The sequence below is a fragment of the Terrapene carolina genome, unplaced genomic scaffold, assembly GCF_002925995.2.
Source record: "Terrapene carolina triunguis isolate 2854851 unplaced genomic scaffold, T_m_triunguis-2.0 Scaffold42, whole genome shotgun sequence".
In the NCBI taxonomy this organism is placed as follows: domain Eukaryota; kingdom Metazoa; phylum Chordata; order Testudines; family Emydidae; genus Terrapene; species Terrapene triunguis.
This window is the reverse complement of record NW_020664393.1, coordinates 61090091-61107292: the sequence shown is the minus strand read 5'-3', so window position 1 is coordinate 61107292 and position 17202 is coordinate 61090091. Positions and strand designations below refer to the sequence as shown.

General features: G+C 39.1%; 1 protein-coding gene across 1 annotated transcript in view; it reads right to left on the bottom strand.

The window, feature by feature from the left end:
• DDX1 (DEAD-box helicase 1) overlaps window positions 1-17202 on the bottom strand; it is a 34008-nt gene extending 16806 nt beyond the window's left edge. Inside the window, exons 1-13 of the mRNA XM_024198619.3 lie at window positions 17009-17202; window positions 13594-13645; window positions 12840-12903; window positions 11106-11135; window positions 10128-10224; window positions 9185-9232; window positions 6252-6335; window positions 5843-5926; window positions 5290-5366; window positions 3954-4026; window positions 3784-3860; window positions 2695-2809; window positions 1908-2046 (exon numbers count right to left, since the gene is read on the bottom strand). Of these exons, the coding sequence (XP_024054387.1) occupies window positions 1908-2046; window positions 2695-2809; window positions 3784-3860; window positions 3954-4026; window positions 5290-5366; window positions 5843-5926; window positions 6252-6335; window positions 9185-9232; window positions 10128-10224; window positions 11106-11135; window positions 12840-12903; window positions 13594-13645; window positions 17009-17024 (956 nt within the window). The 5' untranslated portion in view covers window positions 17025-17202. The remainder of the gene's footprint in view (window positions 1-1907; window positions 2047-2694; window positions 2810-3783; window positions 3861-3953; window positions 4027-5289; window positions 5367-5842; window positions 5927-6251; window positions 6336-9184; window positions 9233-10127; window positions 10225-11105; window positions 11136-12839; window positions 12904-13593; window positions 13646-17008) is intronic.

The window sequence follows — 17202 nt, the reverse complement described above, 5'->3', positions numbered from 1 at the left end:
ACTTTTTATAGCATGTTAAATTATGTTCTCAGAAGTTAGGAAACAAATGCATCATTATGAATGCAGTGAGCTATACATACACTAATCATATCTTATAGCTCTACAATTCAGTTCCCTCTTTTTAAATGTAATCTTGAGATTTCTAATGTTTCTTCATTTGATGAAAATATTTTGTAGGTTAAAAAAAACCCCACCAACTTAAAACCACACCACCACCACAATGAGCATCCACATACAAACCAAGAGACTTTGCTCGGATTGCATTAAAGCAAAAGAAACATAGGTCTATTGTACTAGTTCATTTATAATGGTGCTATAATAACTTGAGAAAGCAAAACAAGGAGAACTAATAATTGATAACATTAAGGCGGCTGAGGTACTTAATGCCTATTTTGCTTTAGTCTTCAATGAGAAGAAGTATGGTGGCTACTTACTCTATATAATTAATATTAACAAGGGGGAAGGAACACATATAAAAATAGGGAAAGAAAAGGTCAAAAGAACATTTAGGTTAATTATATCTACATTTAAGGAGACAGAACCTGATGAAATTCATCCTGTGATACTTAAGGAACTAGCTGAAACAGAGAACTAGAAAAGGGCAAACACAGATAGGTGCTATAAGAAGGGGAACAAAGAGGATCCAAAGAATTATAGACCAGTCAGCCTAACTTCAATACCTGGAAACATACCAACACAAATTATTAAACATTTTGTAAGCACCTAGATGATAATGGGTTATGAGGAATAATCAGCATGGATTTACTGGAAACAAATCATGCCAAACCAACCTAATTCCCTTCTCTGACAAGGTTACTGGCCTAGTGGATTTATGTTTTGGCTAATGGAGTGGAGAGTCAGCTTATAAAATATGCTTATGACATCAAGCTGGGAGGGGTTGCAAGCACTTTGCAGGACAGGATTAGAATTCAAAACAACCTTGATAACTGGGGAATTGGTCTGAATTCAACAAGTACAAACTACTATACTTGGTGGGGGACGGAAATCAAAAGCACAACTACTACCTGGGGAATAACTGGCTAGGTGGTGGTACTTTAGGAAAGGATCTGGAGGCTAGAGTGGATAAACTGAATGAGTCAACAATGTGATGCAGTTGTGAAAAAAATCTCTTATTCTGGGCTGTATTCATGCAGGAGTGTCATATGTGAGAGGTAGTTGTCCTGCTCTACTTGGTACTAGTGAGGCCTCAGCTGGAGCACTGTGTCCAATTCGGAGCATCACCCCTTAGGAGAGGTGGGGACAAACTGAAGGGAGTCCAGAGGAGAACAACAATTAATTGTCAGGGTCCACTGATATTAGGAAAAATAAATAAATGGGCTTAATCTGCAACATCAGAGATTTAGGCTAGGTACTAGGAAAAGTTTCTAAACTATACGGGTAATTAAGTATTGGAACAGGTTATCTAAAAGGTTGTGGAATTCTTATAATTGGGGTTTTTAAAAACAGGCTGAAAACATGCCTCTCAGCGATGGTCTCTAGGTATACTTGGTCCTGCCTCAGAGCAGGAAGTGGGACTTGACCGCGAGGTCCTTTCTAGCCCTACACTTCTATGATACTGTAATTACTGGTTTTCTTTCTTCCATTTTTCAAACTTAAGGGAGCATTAGACATACCTGAGGTTGTCAAATGTAAACCCCCAAAACACACACCACATCAGACAGAGATGGCCTAAACAAATATCAACTGTTTGATGATCTAGCCTTGATGCTGCAACTATCCCCCAAATTTCCTCTCTACAATCTGTCCGTGTCTCCATCTGCTTCATCTTGGGGGCACATGAATCTTAAGGCTGACCCTGAAATTATACAACCTATGACATCATCCATACAGACCAAAAGTAACTGGAATGTTACCTGGATTGCAGATAACATTAGAAGAGCTGTTACCTTAATTTAGGATTATCAACATTTTTTTTGAATTGTTTTACGTTGTTCAAAGTTTGTTCTGCTAACTCTCTGGATGGTTCCACAATTAATGCTTTTGGCGCATTAGGAAGGTTCTTTGTTTGAGCCACTTGTGCATTTCCTAGAGAAGAAAACATTTGCAGTTGAGAGAAAAGTTAAATTTCACATCTTTAAATTCATTGTTAGAAATAATTTTCCAGACTTCCCAGTTAAAAAAAAAAAAAAATCTTGAGAATGCAACTTTTAAAGGCGTTATTTACTACATTTAAAAAAAAAAATAATTGCTATGGCCAACAACTTTACTCATTTGCAGCTAGTAGATTTCACCTCCAGATATACATTTGGAACTGAAAAAAGTGTAATTCCCCACTCAAAAACTAATCAGACCAAGACAAATGTTCATATTACCGATATAGCATGAACCATTCACTGGTCATCCTTTAATGGAAAATTGCTAATTCTTGAAGTGGGTGTCTTTTTATAATTAAGCTGAATTCCCATAAGTTAGGAGTTGGATATGCATAGACTAAATAGCCAAAACATGGCAACTTCACATTAAGTATTAGACTATATATAGAGTTAAGACTTAGGATGAGATTTGCAAAAGTGCTCCATGTTAACCTAATTCTGCTCCAACTGAAGTCAATGGTCAAGCATCAAGTGTCTTTAATAGGCACAATTAGGCCAATTCAAAGCCCTTCTGAAAAATCCCACTTAGTCTCCAGACTATCCGTGAGGAATTCTAATATTAATCCCTGCAAAAACATACCTGTGTGCTGCGATTTCAGAACATTTCCATCAGGAGCTTTGCAAAGAGCAATAAATCCATCCTTTGGTGGAAACTTAAAGTCTTCTTCACCAAAATTGAATTTCAATTCAGCATTCTGAAATAAGTAAGTTTCACAAAACATTTCAGACATTGATTCTAGATATATATTGTCTTTATCAACACTTCCATAAAAAAATTCCGGTGGGAATCAGCCATAAGCTTATAGTAACACAGTAAAGCTTTTTCATCTTTTAAAAACACATCTCCCCAAAAGTGAGTTGTAAACAAAGTTGAACATAAAATTGTCTGATGGAGAGTTTGGATTCATTTGTTTACTTCCTGCTCTTACTTGTGGGGTGTTTAAGATATTGGTTTTCTGAATCAATGTCTCCAATTTTAACTATGATTTAGGCCCCTTGTGAACTTCAATATTTTAACCATGCCCGACTCATTGAGTAGTACTGCCTTTTAAACTGCATCAATAGATTTAAAGATATGATTCAGTCTTTGGCTGTCCTGAAAGTTCCACTGAAGGGACTTCATACATTAGACAGGCATCATATAAATGCTTTCAATTATTATAACATTTAATAAATCAGTGGAGAATGCTACACTAATGCACTGTTGTAACATTAGGGTTGAGAATTTAAATTGAAGAGTTAAGGTTCTTAAAGTTTTCTCACCATTACACACTAGCATTTCTGGCTATTCTTTTAACTGTTAAGTTACTGAACTGTGTTATAGAGTAGGTGGACAAGACAGTAGTGCTGAGACAATTAAATGTTTAACTTTAACATTGTAAAATGCAAACTTACACTAATTTGCTTACTGAATCTGAGAAAAGTTAAAACCCTAACCCTTCTACACAGTACTTCATTTCTGTGAGAGAACAACTTCATCAGCAGATTGCTGATAGAAAAGATGCAAGGGGCAGGGTGGCCAATGAGGTGGAGATAGTAACTGAGGCAAGAATGCACAAGATTTTATATAAAGAGTCATTATGGAATATGATAAATATTTGATATTTAAAACTGGATTGGAACAATTCTCACATGTGATATATATATTTGTGACAGATTCATAAGTTACCTTCAGAACACAGGCTGCAAAGAGTGCTTGGCTCTTTATATGTGGTGGGATTTCAAATGCAACGCCAAGGTCTTTCCCTGGGAACATAATACATTTAAACACAATTAGGGTGAAATGTTCAGTTAGATTGTCAAAAGGAGAAAAATAAATAAATAAAAATCTGAATTTACCATTTTTGGAGAACTTGATTTGCCCTTTGTCTATATCCAGATAGCATCCAACTGTATCATGCATAGTGAATTCCTACAATGGAAGACAGATTGAGAACAGAACAAACTGATTTAGAGTAGTTACATTGTTTAAAAAATAAATAAATAAAAATTTTTTTTGCTCAGATTCTATTCATCTTCATAGTTTATCTGACCCAAACAGCTTCAAAAGCAGATACAATTTTAAATTTGATTAAACAAACAAACAAAGCCTCTTCTCTGAACAGCACACACTTGTCCTGAAAATAAGTGTGTTAGAACAGACAAAATTGGCATCTTAACATACTTAACATTACAAGAAAGTTTGATTTTACATAATTAGTTTGTTCATAAAACCAAAAATATATTTTGGATTAGATTCAAGTCTGAGTGGAAGTGCAGTAAATGTGGATTTATTAGACAAGCAATCTCAGTTTATGACAAACATGCAAGCCTATGTTCATGCCAATTTATACAGGTACAAACAAGAGATTGCACTGAACATCTTTCAAAAATATTTGATGTAGCACCTCTTCAATCACCCTTGGGTTATTATAAAGTACTTCAATTTTAGTAATCAGAAAGTATATATTTTTTTTAAACAACTGCAAAAGCTGCAATGCATAAGCTTTGGACAGTTCACCAATAATATTAAAGAATTATTAAAATTGGGTTTCTGCTGAACTACTTGGCTTCATATAAATTGTGTCAGAGGAATTCAGATAGGCATGTAAGCTTCTGAAGTTAACTACAATTTCAAAAAGGCTAGAACAGAAACAGGAAAGAGGAAAGACCAGTTTTAAGGGGAAACAAAAATCCAATTCTCAACCGAACAGCTAAGATGTAAAAGGTTTAGGTCTGACTGACTTCATTGTATTGGTATAGTGTGACAAAAAGAGTGCAGTAAGTGAAGCAATAAGGTAATGTGAGACAAATTCCTTAATTACTGCTCAATGCAATACAAGGTCCTCATTGTGGTGGTGGTGGTGGTGGTGGTGAATACCCATAAGTAGGTCAGTTGCATAGAGGCCAATGGAAAGAAAAGCCCCAGAAATAAGTCCAGAAGATGAGACTATTTCTTCACTCTATACATAGCTGTAAGTTTTAAGATGTGGGCGTGTTGGGTCAGTATGTTTGTGTAAATAATATAAACATAAAAATTCCAGATTTGTGCTAATTCAATGCCTGGTTTTTAAAGCAGCAATCTATATTATACACATGGTACAGTATGTGTATAACACAAATATTTTAATTTCTAAAACAGATGCTGTTATTTACTAGAAATAACATTTCTAGCCACTTAGTGATTGAAACTTACCTCACCATAACTGTCAAACTGTTTGTTGTGGGACTTCTTTCCAGTTCCACCATAGCCAAAGCCAAATTTGTCAGTGCCTAAACTCAAATTAAACAATATCATTATTACTGTTCAGGTTGCAGATCACAGATCCTTTTTCACTACCATCTCAAACCATGTCAGACTCAACTGTTTGGATTGCCATCATGCAAGGGAACAACACTTGCTCTTAAACAATTTTCATTGCCTTGGTGCACTCTCGAACACCATCTCTAAGATCGCATGCTGACTTTTTCAGTCTCTACTCATCTACATTTTAATAAACTATGAAAATAGAAACAGAAAATTAGAGTGTATACCCTCTACAGGTAGATCTCTTCCTGCATGCTTAGCAGTGTTTGGATGAAACGAGCTGCACATCCATGGGCTTGCTCTCCCTCCAAAGCAATCCACACAGATGTCCCCTCTACTTGTTCTCTGGAAGACTGGAGCAGGAGATTATATGCCCTCTATGACACGAACCCCTGTAGACCAGCTGAACGTCCGAATTTTCTATTTTATGAAGAAAACTCACCCAAATCCAGTGAAGCCTGCATAGTGGACCACCCAATTCTGCACAAGCCCTGGTCATGACAGGATACTTCATAATAGTATTTTCCTAAAACAAAACAAAACCACCACATACAACATTTAAATTTCAGTTTCATCAAAGCAGTTCAGCTTCATTACTTCAAGAGGAAGACTGAAGGATTTTTTTGGTAAGATATTAGTAAAACTGAACTTAAATATGCAAAAGTACATTTCTTCTTAAGGTCTTCAATCTGTGTAAGACTATGAGCCAGTGTACAGCCAGATCCATAGTGACTATTCTGAATGCAACCAACTTAAACGGAGGATAGTCGACAAGGTAGAAAGTCAAAGATATTCATGTTTCAGAAACTCACATTGTTTTCAAAATGCATACTGAATCATTTTATAGCTACCTTTAGTCACTCCTTTAGTTGCTCTGCATCCATGCCATTCCTTTACCTCTCTGCTTTGGCAACACAGACCATCTGATCCAATTGCTGAACAAGACAAAACAATGAGAACTTAAACATTTTAGAGTAGCTTTCATAAATGCTTCTTCTCTACAGGCGAGACCATAGATCTGAAAAGCAATTATGCCCCAACTTGAATCTAATTTATTCTTTATTCCTTCCCAAAGAAAAAAAACCCACTATATTTTGATCAGCTTCCTATCCTTTGGAAAACAATCATAGTTCAATGATATTTTGTATTAACTGGCATTTAACCAGCATCTCTTCACAGACATGTTTCAGGTGTGAATAGGTACAGCAAATGTGCACACAACTCCAAGTATGTGGTACAAGAACTGTTAGTGGTTGGACAGTTTTAGCCTATCCTCTATTACAATTGTTAAGAAAACAGACAAATTCATCACAACTCATATGATGTTTGTTAACATGGTTCTATCTGCAAGAATTCTCTCGTGCCAGTGTTATTTATGGCTACACGGACAATGCAATCCTTAGCACACAGTACAACAATTATATATTCACTTCGCAAAGACACGAATGGTTGCCCTGCAACAAGCATAGCATGAAACTCCGCTCCATTTCAACCTAGGTCAAGTTGACGTTTGACAACATCAGTATGGAAGGCAAGTATCAGACTGTGAAAAGTTTGTATCCTACTTTAATGCTGCTTTATAAAAATACATAGTGCTTAAAAATTGTTCAAACACTGCAGTTTCTTCACATTGCTAATCCACTATTAAAATGGACAGAAACTTGATTCAGCCTTTTACAACGAACCCACGTGGAGAAATGCTATGGCCAGGATTGTATCTGAACATTGCTTTGACACTTCAATTTTCAACAAGAGTAATTTATAGCTGGTGCATTCTGCTGTTACAAGTATGATCACCTAGTCTGACCTCTGGCATAACAGGCCAGAGAACTTCAGACACTAATCTCCACATTAAGCCCATAATATGCCATAGTTCAAACAGAAGTTACCTAGAAAGATATCCACGGTATGTCTACTACACTTAAAATGCTACAGAAGCACTGCTGCAGCACAGCTGTGCTGCTGCATAGAGACTACCTATGCCGACAGGAGGGCTTCACTTGTTGGTGTAAGTAATCTACCGCCCTCAGAGGTGGAAGTTAGGAAGAATTCTTCCATCGACCTTGTGCTGTTTACACTTGGATTAGGTCAGTCTAGCTATGCTGCTCAGGAGTGGGGATTTTTCACACCCCTGAACGACGCAGTTAAGCCAACTTAAATTTTCTAGTTTAGACCAGGCCCTAATCTTGACTAAGAGGATTCAAATGCTGGAGAATCCACCATACTCCTAGGCAAGTAGTATCAATGGTTAGTTACTCTTGCTGTTAAAATTTTTCACCTTATTTCTAGTCTGAATGTGTCTAGATTAATCTTCCAAGTACTGCAAGTCATTATGCTGTGCCTTTGTTTTTTTGCCAGATTAAACAGAGAAATATACTATCAGAAATCAGGTACTTATAAACCTTATTGACTGATCACATCTCCTCTTAACCTTCTCTCGGATAAAACTATTAAAAAAAAAAAGTTTCTGACCACAGGCATGATTCCAAACCCCTAATAATTCTCATCTCTCTTTGCTGAACCCTTTGCTGAACCCTTGCCATGTTCACTACTTATAACTCATCCGTTGGAACTGCCATATGGTAGATCCAATGTGGGCAACCATTCTACTCACATTTCATAAGCACTATCTGCCTTAAAGCCCTCTGTGCTAAACTCCGCCTCCTCGGTCTTGATAATGAACTTACTACCTTATTAAAAATTAGTTCTGAGCCATCACTATATAAAATTGATATACTGAAGGGAATCTACATCATCCTGATTTCAGAGGAAGATTTAACATCTTCCTTCATCATGGAAAAAGTCACCCTCTCAAGGACAGGCAGCCTGAACTTTTAAAAGGTTTTTTTATTTTATTAGTAATACCCCATGACTAGAAAGATAATATAGTATTGTTGGTCCACATTTCACAAACTATCGTATCTGCATTAGTTTCCCCTTAATATACATGGCCAATACAGCAATATTAACTGTTTCTTTTTTTGTGAGTCTAAAAATGAAGCACTTCAGATTGAATTATAATTTTGAATGTTTCCCATGGACCATATCCAACCTGCTCTTTCTGTAAATCTGTTTTTGAGAACAAGGAGTCTATATTAAAAGTCAAATTAACGTGTAACATTTAGAGTAACAATAAAATAAATAAATAACCCATACAATACCTCAGAAACATGCCACACTCCATCCCAAAACCAAGTCCTGCAGCTGATACCAAACAGCAGTTACAGATTTTGGTCAGAACCCTAGAGCCCTTAAGCAGTCCACTGAAATCAGTAAACTACTTACTCTAGGTTACCTAGGGAGGTGGTGGAATCTCCTTCCTTAGAAGTTTTTAAGGTCAGGCTTGACAAAGCCCTGGCTGGGATGATTTAGTTGGGAATTTCCTGCTTTGAGCAGGGGGTTAGACTAGATGACCTCCTGAGGTCCCTTCCAACCCTGATATTCTAGGATTCTAATGAAAGATGCAGGCCTAGATCTTTTATTTCCAGTTACATTCAAAATCAGCTTATACTTCTATTTACAGACTGCATTTTACAATTTAATAATACACCGCTACCTCGATATAACGTGACCCGATATAACACGAATTCGGATACAACGCGGTAAAGCAGTGCTTCGGGGTGGGGGGGGGCGGGACTGCACACTCCGGTGGATCAAAGCAAGTTCAATATAACGCAGTTTCACCTATAAATGTGGTAAGATTTTTTGGCTCCCGAGGACAGCGTTATATCGAGGTAGAGGTGTATTTGTTACTCACTCTTACAGCATTGAGAAGACAACTTACCAAAAGCTGATCCTCTATCGTATGGGTTCATCTGCCATTTGTTGAGCACTATTTAAAATAAATAAAATAAATAAAATAAATAAATAATAAAAAACCCCACCACACCCCACACCAATAAGGTCAGTCAGTACAGTTAGCATTAAAATCTACAAGTTGTAAATATGTAAGTCAATGGTATTTTGGTACATGGTCTTACTGCATTTGAGTTCAGAGAATAAGTTCTTGAACTGTTAGGCCTAGATCTTACAAACCTCCTGGCTTTTTGTCATGGTTTTGGTCATACAGAAAATATTCTAAAAACATAAGAAGGGAATTTTGAATGCTGTTGCTGTATATGCTGAGTATTCACTTTTCAGGTATCTTGTATTGGCTAAAGTAAATATTCCAGTCAGTGTCATTTTATTTATATTCTAGTGTATCTTTCAGAGAGATAGCTGTAACAAGTCAAGTTTCTGATTTCATTCTGCAGACACACAAAGCTATTTGTGAAGACTTTGTGCACATACTACAATAAAAAGGGATCTTGTATTTTGCAGGTTTAAATCGGCCATTAAAAAAAAAAGTTTAAAAACAAAATTCCATGGCAATTAGGTCTACAAGTCCTTTCCACATGCATTAAAGTGGTTTGGTTCTCAAGTAGGACCATTCCCTCCTTCCCCTCCCCCAACGCACTTGAACTGTCCCAAGTGCATCTGGGGCTCAAATCATAATTGGAGATTGAAAACTGTTGCAACATAAACACATTGTGACAGCTCCAAAGTCATCCCTACATTTTGTAGAACATACTATACATAGGACTTAGTTAAATAAAGGCCCAAATTCTTTTTTTATTAAAAAAGAGCTGTACTTTAACTAAAACATGACTTAAGAAATAGAATGAAGTATATTCAGTTCCAATATTTCAAATGCCACAAGAATTATGTAGTTAAGTGAACGGACTTACCTGCCCCACCAGTTTTGATAGTTGTTTTCCCCTTTTTGCCTTCTTGCTGGTCCTTAAGTGTTTCATAAACAATCTGGATAACTGGGATGCTGAAAGCCTAAAAATACAGAGATCATTTGATGTATTTCTTCAGTATCAAAAGTTAAGCCACAAAAAATAAATTATGCACAAAAGACAAATGTTATCTTCCAATCCTTGTTTAAAAATCAAAGCCGTCTAGTCTAGTTGTAAACCATTTTATTTGTTAATAGAAATGTTTAATTCTTAAGTAAACAAACACTGCAACACACCAAAACACACCTCTCACATCTGAATTGTATTAGTCTACATTAGGGTTGCCACCTTTCTAGTTGCACAAAACCGAACACCCTACCCTCACCCATTCCCCGAGGCCCCGCCCACTACATTCCCCCTCCCTTGGTGGCTCGCTCTCCCCCACCCTCACTCACTTTCACTGGGCTGGGGTTGGAGTGCAGGAGGCGGTGAGGGCTCTACTGGGGGTGCAGGCTCCAGGATGGGGCCAGAAATGAGAGGTTCAGAGTATGGGAGGGGGCTCCAGGCTGGGGCTGAGGGATTTGGAGTGTGGGAGGGGGCTGCGGGTTGAGGCAGGGGGTTGGGGTGCAGGAGGGGGTGAAGGCTCTGGGGATGAGGGGTTCAGGGGCACAGAGGGGGGAGGGGGCAGGAGGCTCCACGCACTGCTCTTGCCCGCAGGCACTGTTCCTTGGATTGCAGAGCCACTGCTCAGGGCGGGGTGGCAGCTTGCAGAGCCCCATGGGCCCCCCCCGCCTAGGAGCCAGACCTGCTGGCTGCTTTTGGGGCAAAGTGCGGTGCCAGCCAGGACAGGTAGGGACTAGTCTGCCTTGGTGCTGCAGGACCGCCGACTGGACTTTTAGTGGCCCAGTTGGCGGTGCTGACCGGAGCAGCCAGGGTGCCTTTTCATCTCTCATCTACATACTCAAATTAAGCCTGTTTACTTACACCAGTCTTTCCACTCCCAGTTTCTGCAGCCTGGGGGGGGGAGGGAGGGAGAGAGAAGAGAGGCGGGGGGGAAAAAAGAGGGTTTTCAGAAGCTACATTAAATATTGCTCCATAATACAACTATACCAATTTTTTAAAATTTATAGCACATCCACTTAAAATAAATAGTGAAGGCATAAGTTTAAAGTTTTCTATAGTACACATCAGTATAGGTTAATGCTTTCCATGTAAGGCAGAGCAAGACAGTAACATTTCCAACAGATTTTCTGCTCTTCCGTGATTATAGGTGCTACAGACTAGGTTTGTTTTTAACATAATTTAACTCATTGTTAATGTACTGATCTGGTTATGAGGAAAGGCCCTTCTTTTTGAGAACACTTCCAACACATGATAAATAAGTACTCCGTAAGAAGAGATTCCCTCAACTGCAAGTGTTTAATTGCTCCTCTTTCCACTGTAATGTACTATTTTTCAGCTTGTCTGACATTCACTACTCAAGGTGTTGGTTTTTCCAATATTGTTGTACTGCATGCATGTAGTTTGTGAAGTGCTCTGGTGTCCTTTACAATGAAAGCCACTGCATGTGTGTAATGTAACATTACTAAAGGTACCCAAGAGGGACTGCGTAGATGAGCGGGATGAACAACACTACTTGTGAGATAGTCTCATTTAGTTATCCAGAAATAATTGAGTACTAAAGCACTCTGAATTCTTTAGAGATGCATGAATTTAAGCAACATCTTCAAAGCTTGAGTTTAATCAATTACAAAAAAAATTAAGAGCCCAAGAAAAAAAATACCCAAAATAGTGGTGTATTAAAAGAGGACACATTTTAAGTTTTATAATTTTTTATTTCTCTTTAGATTTCTAAAATATAAGGACAAATCCTATATTCTTCGTGCTCCTTTGACAATACAAAATACGATATAAAGGATGACTCCATTATTATTGCTTTTGTTTCACCATTTCAGAGCAAGAGCTCTGAAAACATTAGTAAACTAATGCATCATTATGTCTAACATAAATAAGAAGCGGGCAGCAGCATCTCACAAATGTAGACAAACTTGTTTGTCTTAGCTATTGGCTTCTTGAAGTAAGACTGAGTGGACTCGTAGGCTCTAAAGTTTTACATTAAGGTTATGTTAAAAAAAAGAATTGTACATTTGTAAATTGCACTTTCACAATAAAGAGATTGCACTACAGTACTCATACGAGGTGAATTAAAAATACAATTTCATCTTTTTCACAGTGCAAATATTTGTAATGAAAAATATAAAATGAGCACTGAACACTTTGTATTCCATGTTGTAATTTAAATCAATATATTTGAAAATGTAGAAAAACATCCAAGAATATTAATTTAAATTAATATTCTATTATTAACAGTGTGATTAAAACTCATTAATGCAAAAAATTAACTAGATTAAAAAATCATGATCACTTGAGTTAACTGAAATTAATTGACATCCCTAAATTAAATGCAATTTTACATAAGTGTGTTGTAATACAATCCACAGAACATAAAAAAAGTGAGTTTTTGAGTAAATGGACTGTTTGATTATACCTTCTGATAAAGATTAATTGCATACTGTAACTAAGCTTTCACAAAATATGCTCCAAATTCGTTTGTCAGTGCTTACTTACCAGATTTAAATAATCCCTCTACTGTACATTTTAGAACTGTAAAACCGTTAATTTTATTTCTATGCAAACTGAACAGTTTAACATACATACCATAAGCACATCACCACCTCCTAGAATCAACGGGATAGACTCAGCTTGAATATCTGTGGGAAGACTGCAAAACCCTCAGCGTAAAACACAAGAGCTGACAGAGTAAAGTGTCAGTCCTCTTGCATATCAGGTTACGGGAAGATTATAATTGCAAAAGGAGGTCAAATTAACCAATTCAGTCAATGTCATGAAGTGTTCAACCTGCAATGTATGAATTTTGTCCATACAAGCGGAAATGTATTCAAAGAAAACTGAACTAGAAGCTAGAAACAGGGAGAAGCCACAATTATGCAACCATCCAACTTCAGTGGCAGCAGAATGAGACAAGCTAGCAAATAAGCTGCCTAACACCTGAAACCCCAGTTCGAAAACCACTAACTTCAGTGATTAAGATATACTAGTTATCTGGTTCAGTAAGCTCACCATAATTACAATGAAAGTAAGGCGAGAAAAAAGCTTTTTGCAGAGAAAAAGGCATCATAACATTGGCTGCAATCAATACCTTACTGCTGACTTCCTCAACCTGGCTAACATCAGCTCTGCAATTACATTTATCAGATTTTTCAGTCATTCATGATAAAAGGAATACAAGAGATGCAACTGAAGATACGGATAAAAAGGAAAACATGCATCTTTGCTGTTAAGTGAATAGAGAGACTGGATATTTCAGAAATTAAATTACACATCACTGAGAGACAGACCAAATCTTGATGGAGATCTCCTGCTTATTAGATATCTAAGCACTCATACTTACAGCCAGTCCATCTCCTCCACAGCTTGAGCTATCTCTGGCATAACACCCATCTCTATCAGAAAACAAACAAACAAAAGCATTAGATCTCTCATCATAAGTCTGATGGCATTATTTTCAAATGCCAACCCTTCATGCAGTTCAAAAAGAAAAAAGGTGTTTATATTTTTGTCAACACAGTACTGTCTTCTTTAGCACCAAAATGTTTTGCATGAAATATGTTACTTGTCCATTTCCTCTGTTATGGCTGACAAGGTAAAGTGAAGATGGCAGGACTCCAAGTTCTTTAGCCCCGCCTTTTTTAGTGCCCAATTTTATCCTTGATGTGCAAGCGTATCTCCACTTTGACATCAATATGAACTACATGTGCATATCAGAGGGTAGAATTTTTCTATGCTCCAAAATCTCAACTCTGACCATGACAGAGATGCAAGTTATTTTCTGACAAGCAAAGCTACCAATATTATATGGGGATTCAGGTTTTTAAGACTTCAGACCTTTACTCCTCCTATAGCAAGCACTAAATGTGCCAAGACAGAAGAGGCCAGGAGTACTGCCACTGAAGGGAGCTCAGCCATAAAATAGGAAACACCATATATCACATCACTCTACAGTGGCTTTGTCCAACTAAATGTAAACTAACATCAGAGGCTCCATTTAAGTATTTTTACAGTAACACTGCCAAAATGAAAAAAACATTTCTGCAACACAATGCTTGGTCTGTTTCCTTTCACGTCCCAAACTCTCATTACTCCAGCATGAAGACAGGAACAGAGTTGCAGTGAGTTTACCAATGCTGATAGGTCAGAGTGAAATAAATTCTTTATTAAAAGTTTTTGCCCACATCCAATTCTGCTACAAACGATTTTTAAAAGAAAACTATCAGAATATACACCAACTTCTGTGTCTGGTGGTTATGAATTATGCACAAGCAAACAGGGCAAACTCATAAGTTGATGGATGGACTCCATTACCTTCCCTCATGCAGTTCAATAAGGTGAATGAGATGCAAAGATCTAACCAAACCAGTTGATTGCATCATGTTGTCAACCTGATTCTTCAGCTGCTGGCCCACCTCTCTGCGTGCAAGTGCTCTGCGCTTAATTCTATATCTATCTAATCATGGAACGTGCCCAAACTTTCCAAGGCTAAGAACCAGAGGCATAAACAGTTATCTGAAGGGAGGGGCCTGGCTAATTGGGGGTTCACAGTAGGCCAGTCTTGACCCATGACATTTAAGCAGCCAAAAAAACCTCCCTCCCTTCAACACCAAGTTTTAAAACTATTCTAATCACTGTTGCATCTCAGCACCACTGATATTTGAGTAAGCCACTTTCGTATTTTAGTGCTATGTTTAAGTTGCTAGTGTCCTTTTAAACCAAGGTACTTCTATTTAAGAAAAAAAATAGAAATATTCTACATTTCTTTTTGAAAAATAAAAAGTGACCCTAATTTCCTGAACAGTTAAATAAAATGCACTCAATTTGAAATTCTAACTATATTTTCAAGTTGCCTGCTCATAAACTTCTGACTGTTAGTTGCTTCAACACAAAACTTGATGCGGGATTTAAAGAATTCTGAGGCAAACTACAAGACTCAAGAAAGATGTGCAAACTCCTTGCAAGGAATGGCAATGCTTAGCTGTACCAAAGCACTATAATGATTGTATCTAGTTCTAGGGGGAGGGATAGCTCAGCAGTTTGAGCACTGGCCTGCTAAACCCAGGGTTGTGACAAGTTCAATCCTTGAGGGGGCCACTTAGGAACCTGGGGCAAAAATCAGTACTTGGTCCTGCTAGTGAAGGCAGGGGGCTGGACTCAATAACCTTTCAGGGTCCCTTCCAGCTCTATGAGATAGTTATATAATAAAAAAATTAATATATGGAGATATACCTAATCTGAAATTTATAATTGCAGACCACATAAACAACGTGTCAGTCTCAAGTAATGAGGTTTCACAACAGCAATGGTAGGTTCCTCCCCTCAAAATAGAAATGATTTTTCAAACTAAACTCTCGTCATAAAGTACATTATAGAGCAGGGCTGCCCAGAGGACTCCGGGGGCCTGGGGTCTTCAGCGGCGGCAGTCCCCGCCGCTGAATTGCCACCAAAGACCCTGAGTGGAAGAAGCTCCGGGGGCCTGGGCCCTGCGAGAGTTTTCCAGGGCCCCTGGAGCGAGTGAAGGACCCCGCTCCAGGGGCCCCAAAAAACTCTCATGGGGGCCCCTGCAGGGCCCGGGGCAAATTGCCCCACTTGCCCCCCCTCTGGGCGGCCCTGTCATAGAGCCATGAAATTTTAGCTTCGTCTTTGTATCATTATGTCTAATTCCTGGATTAAAGTTATGAAAACTTCATGATATGGAGAAGAATTTCTGATTTATTCCGTGGTGTCCAAAGATACAGTTAGCATTACAGGAGAGCCCTGAAGGAGTCTATAGTAAATCTCTGCAGTGAAGTAGAACTAAAGTACCAAATATCAAAAGTCTTCTTGTGAATATGATTTTGTTTAGCTTGATAATTTTCATCTGTCAATATAAACACATTTTAAGATTCCATGAAATTATGTATTTTAATTTATTGGAAGGGTGCTCAGACCAGGAGTTGACACCTAATAGTATAAAATAAAAAAATAGCTATAGTCCACTGTAGTGTGGAATTCAGCTATCATGAAACACAGTTTACAGAACATTGAAGTGGGGAAGAGGGGGGAGAGAGAGGAGGAATATCTGACAAATATTTACATGGTATAACCTTATAGTCAACACCTACTTGAAAAACTCACAGCCCTTCTATGCTATGTGAAAAGCTACCCCCTTAATTTAATTAACACTAATTTGTAACAAGTCAAATTACGTAAGGAATATCACACCCAACTGCAGCCAGCCTGGCCTAGGCCCTTATGACTCCTGTGAGTGACGAAAACTCGCCATCCTCAACCCAAGGGCAAAGGGCCGCTGTAGCGCAGTGAGGGGCAGCAATTTCCTACAGGCAGCTGTTACTGACACCGACTTTTACTGTTTTTCTTACCTCATCACAAGCTGTTACCCCCATAAGTCCCCCTCCCCTCCTCGGGGGTAGCAGCCTGTGAGCTGCACCAGCCCCCCGCGCTAAGCGCGGCGAGGAAGGCGGGCTGCAATAGGCCCCTACGCGACGGGCCTGAGCCACAGCAGATCCTGCTTCCTCGGGGGACAGCGACACCTACGCCCGGCTCCCTTGGGGACCATGTAACAAGGGAGTCCGCGGCTCCTTATCGGCCCCCTCCCCGGCGCGAGCTCCTGCCTTGGCCTCCTGGCTGGGCCCTGGGCCCAGGGTCGCGCTCGGTGAGCCCGCCTCCCCCCGGCCCACTCCCCGAGCAGCAGCCCCTGCCGCACCCGCTGCCTGGGAAACCTCCTGGCCTCCCCCTGCCCCGGTGCCACATACCGGAGAAAGCCGCCATCTCGGCGCCACGCAGACTGCTGCGTGAGCGGCCCGCTGCCTAGAGCGCGGAGAGCCGGTCCCCACGCTTTATCCCTCCGGGCTGCTCCGCGGCCAGACCGCACCGGTTCCGGCGGCGGAAATCACCCGGGCCGAGTGAGTCCGACCTGAATCCCCAAACAGCCTAACTGAGTCTGTCC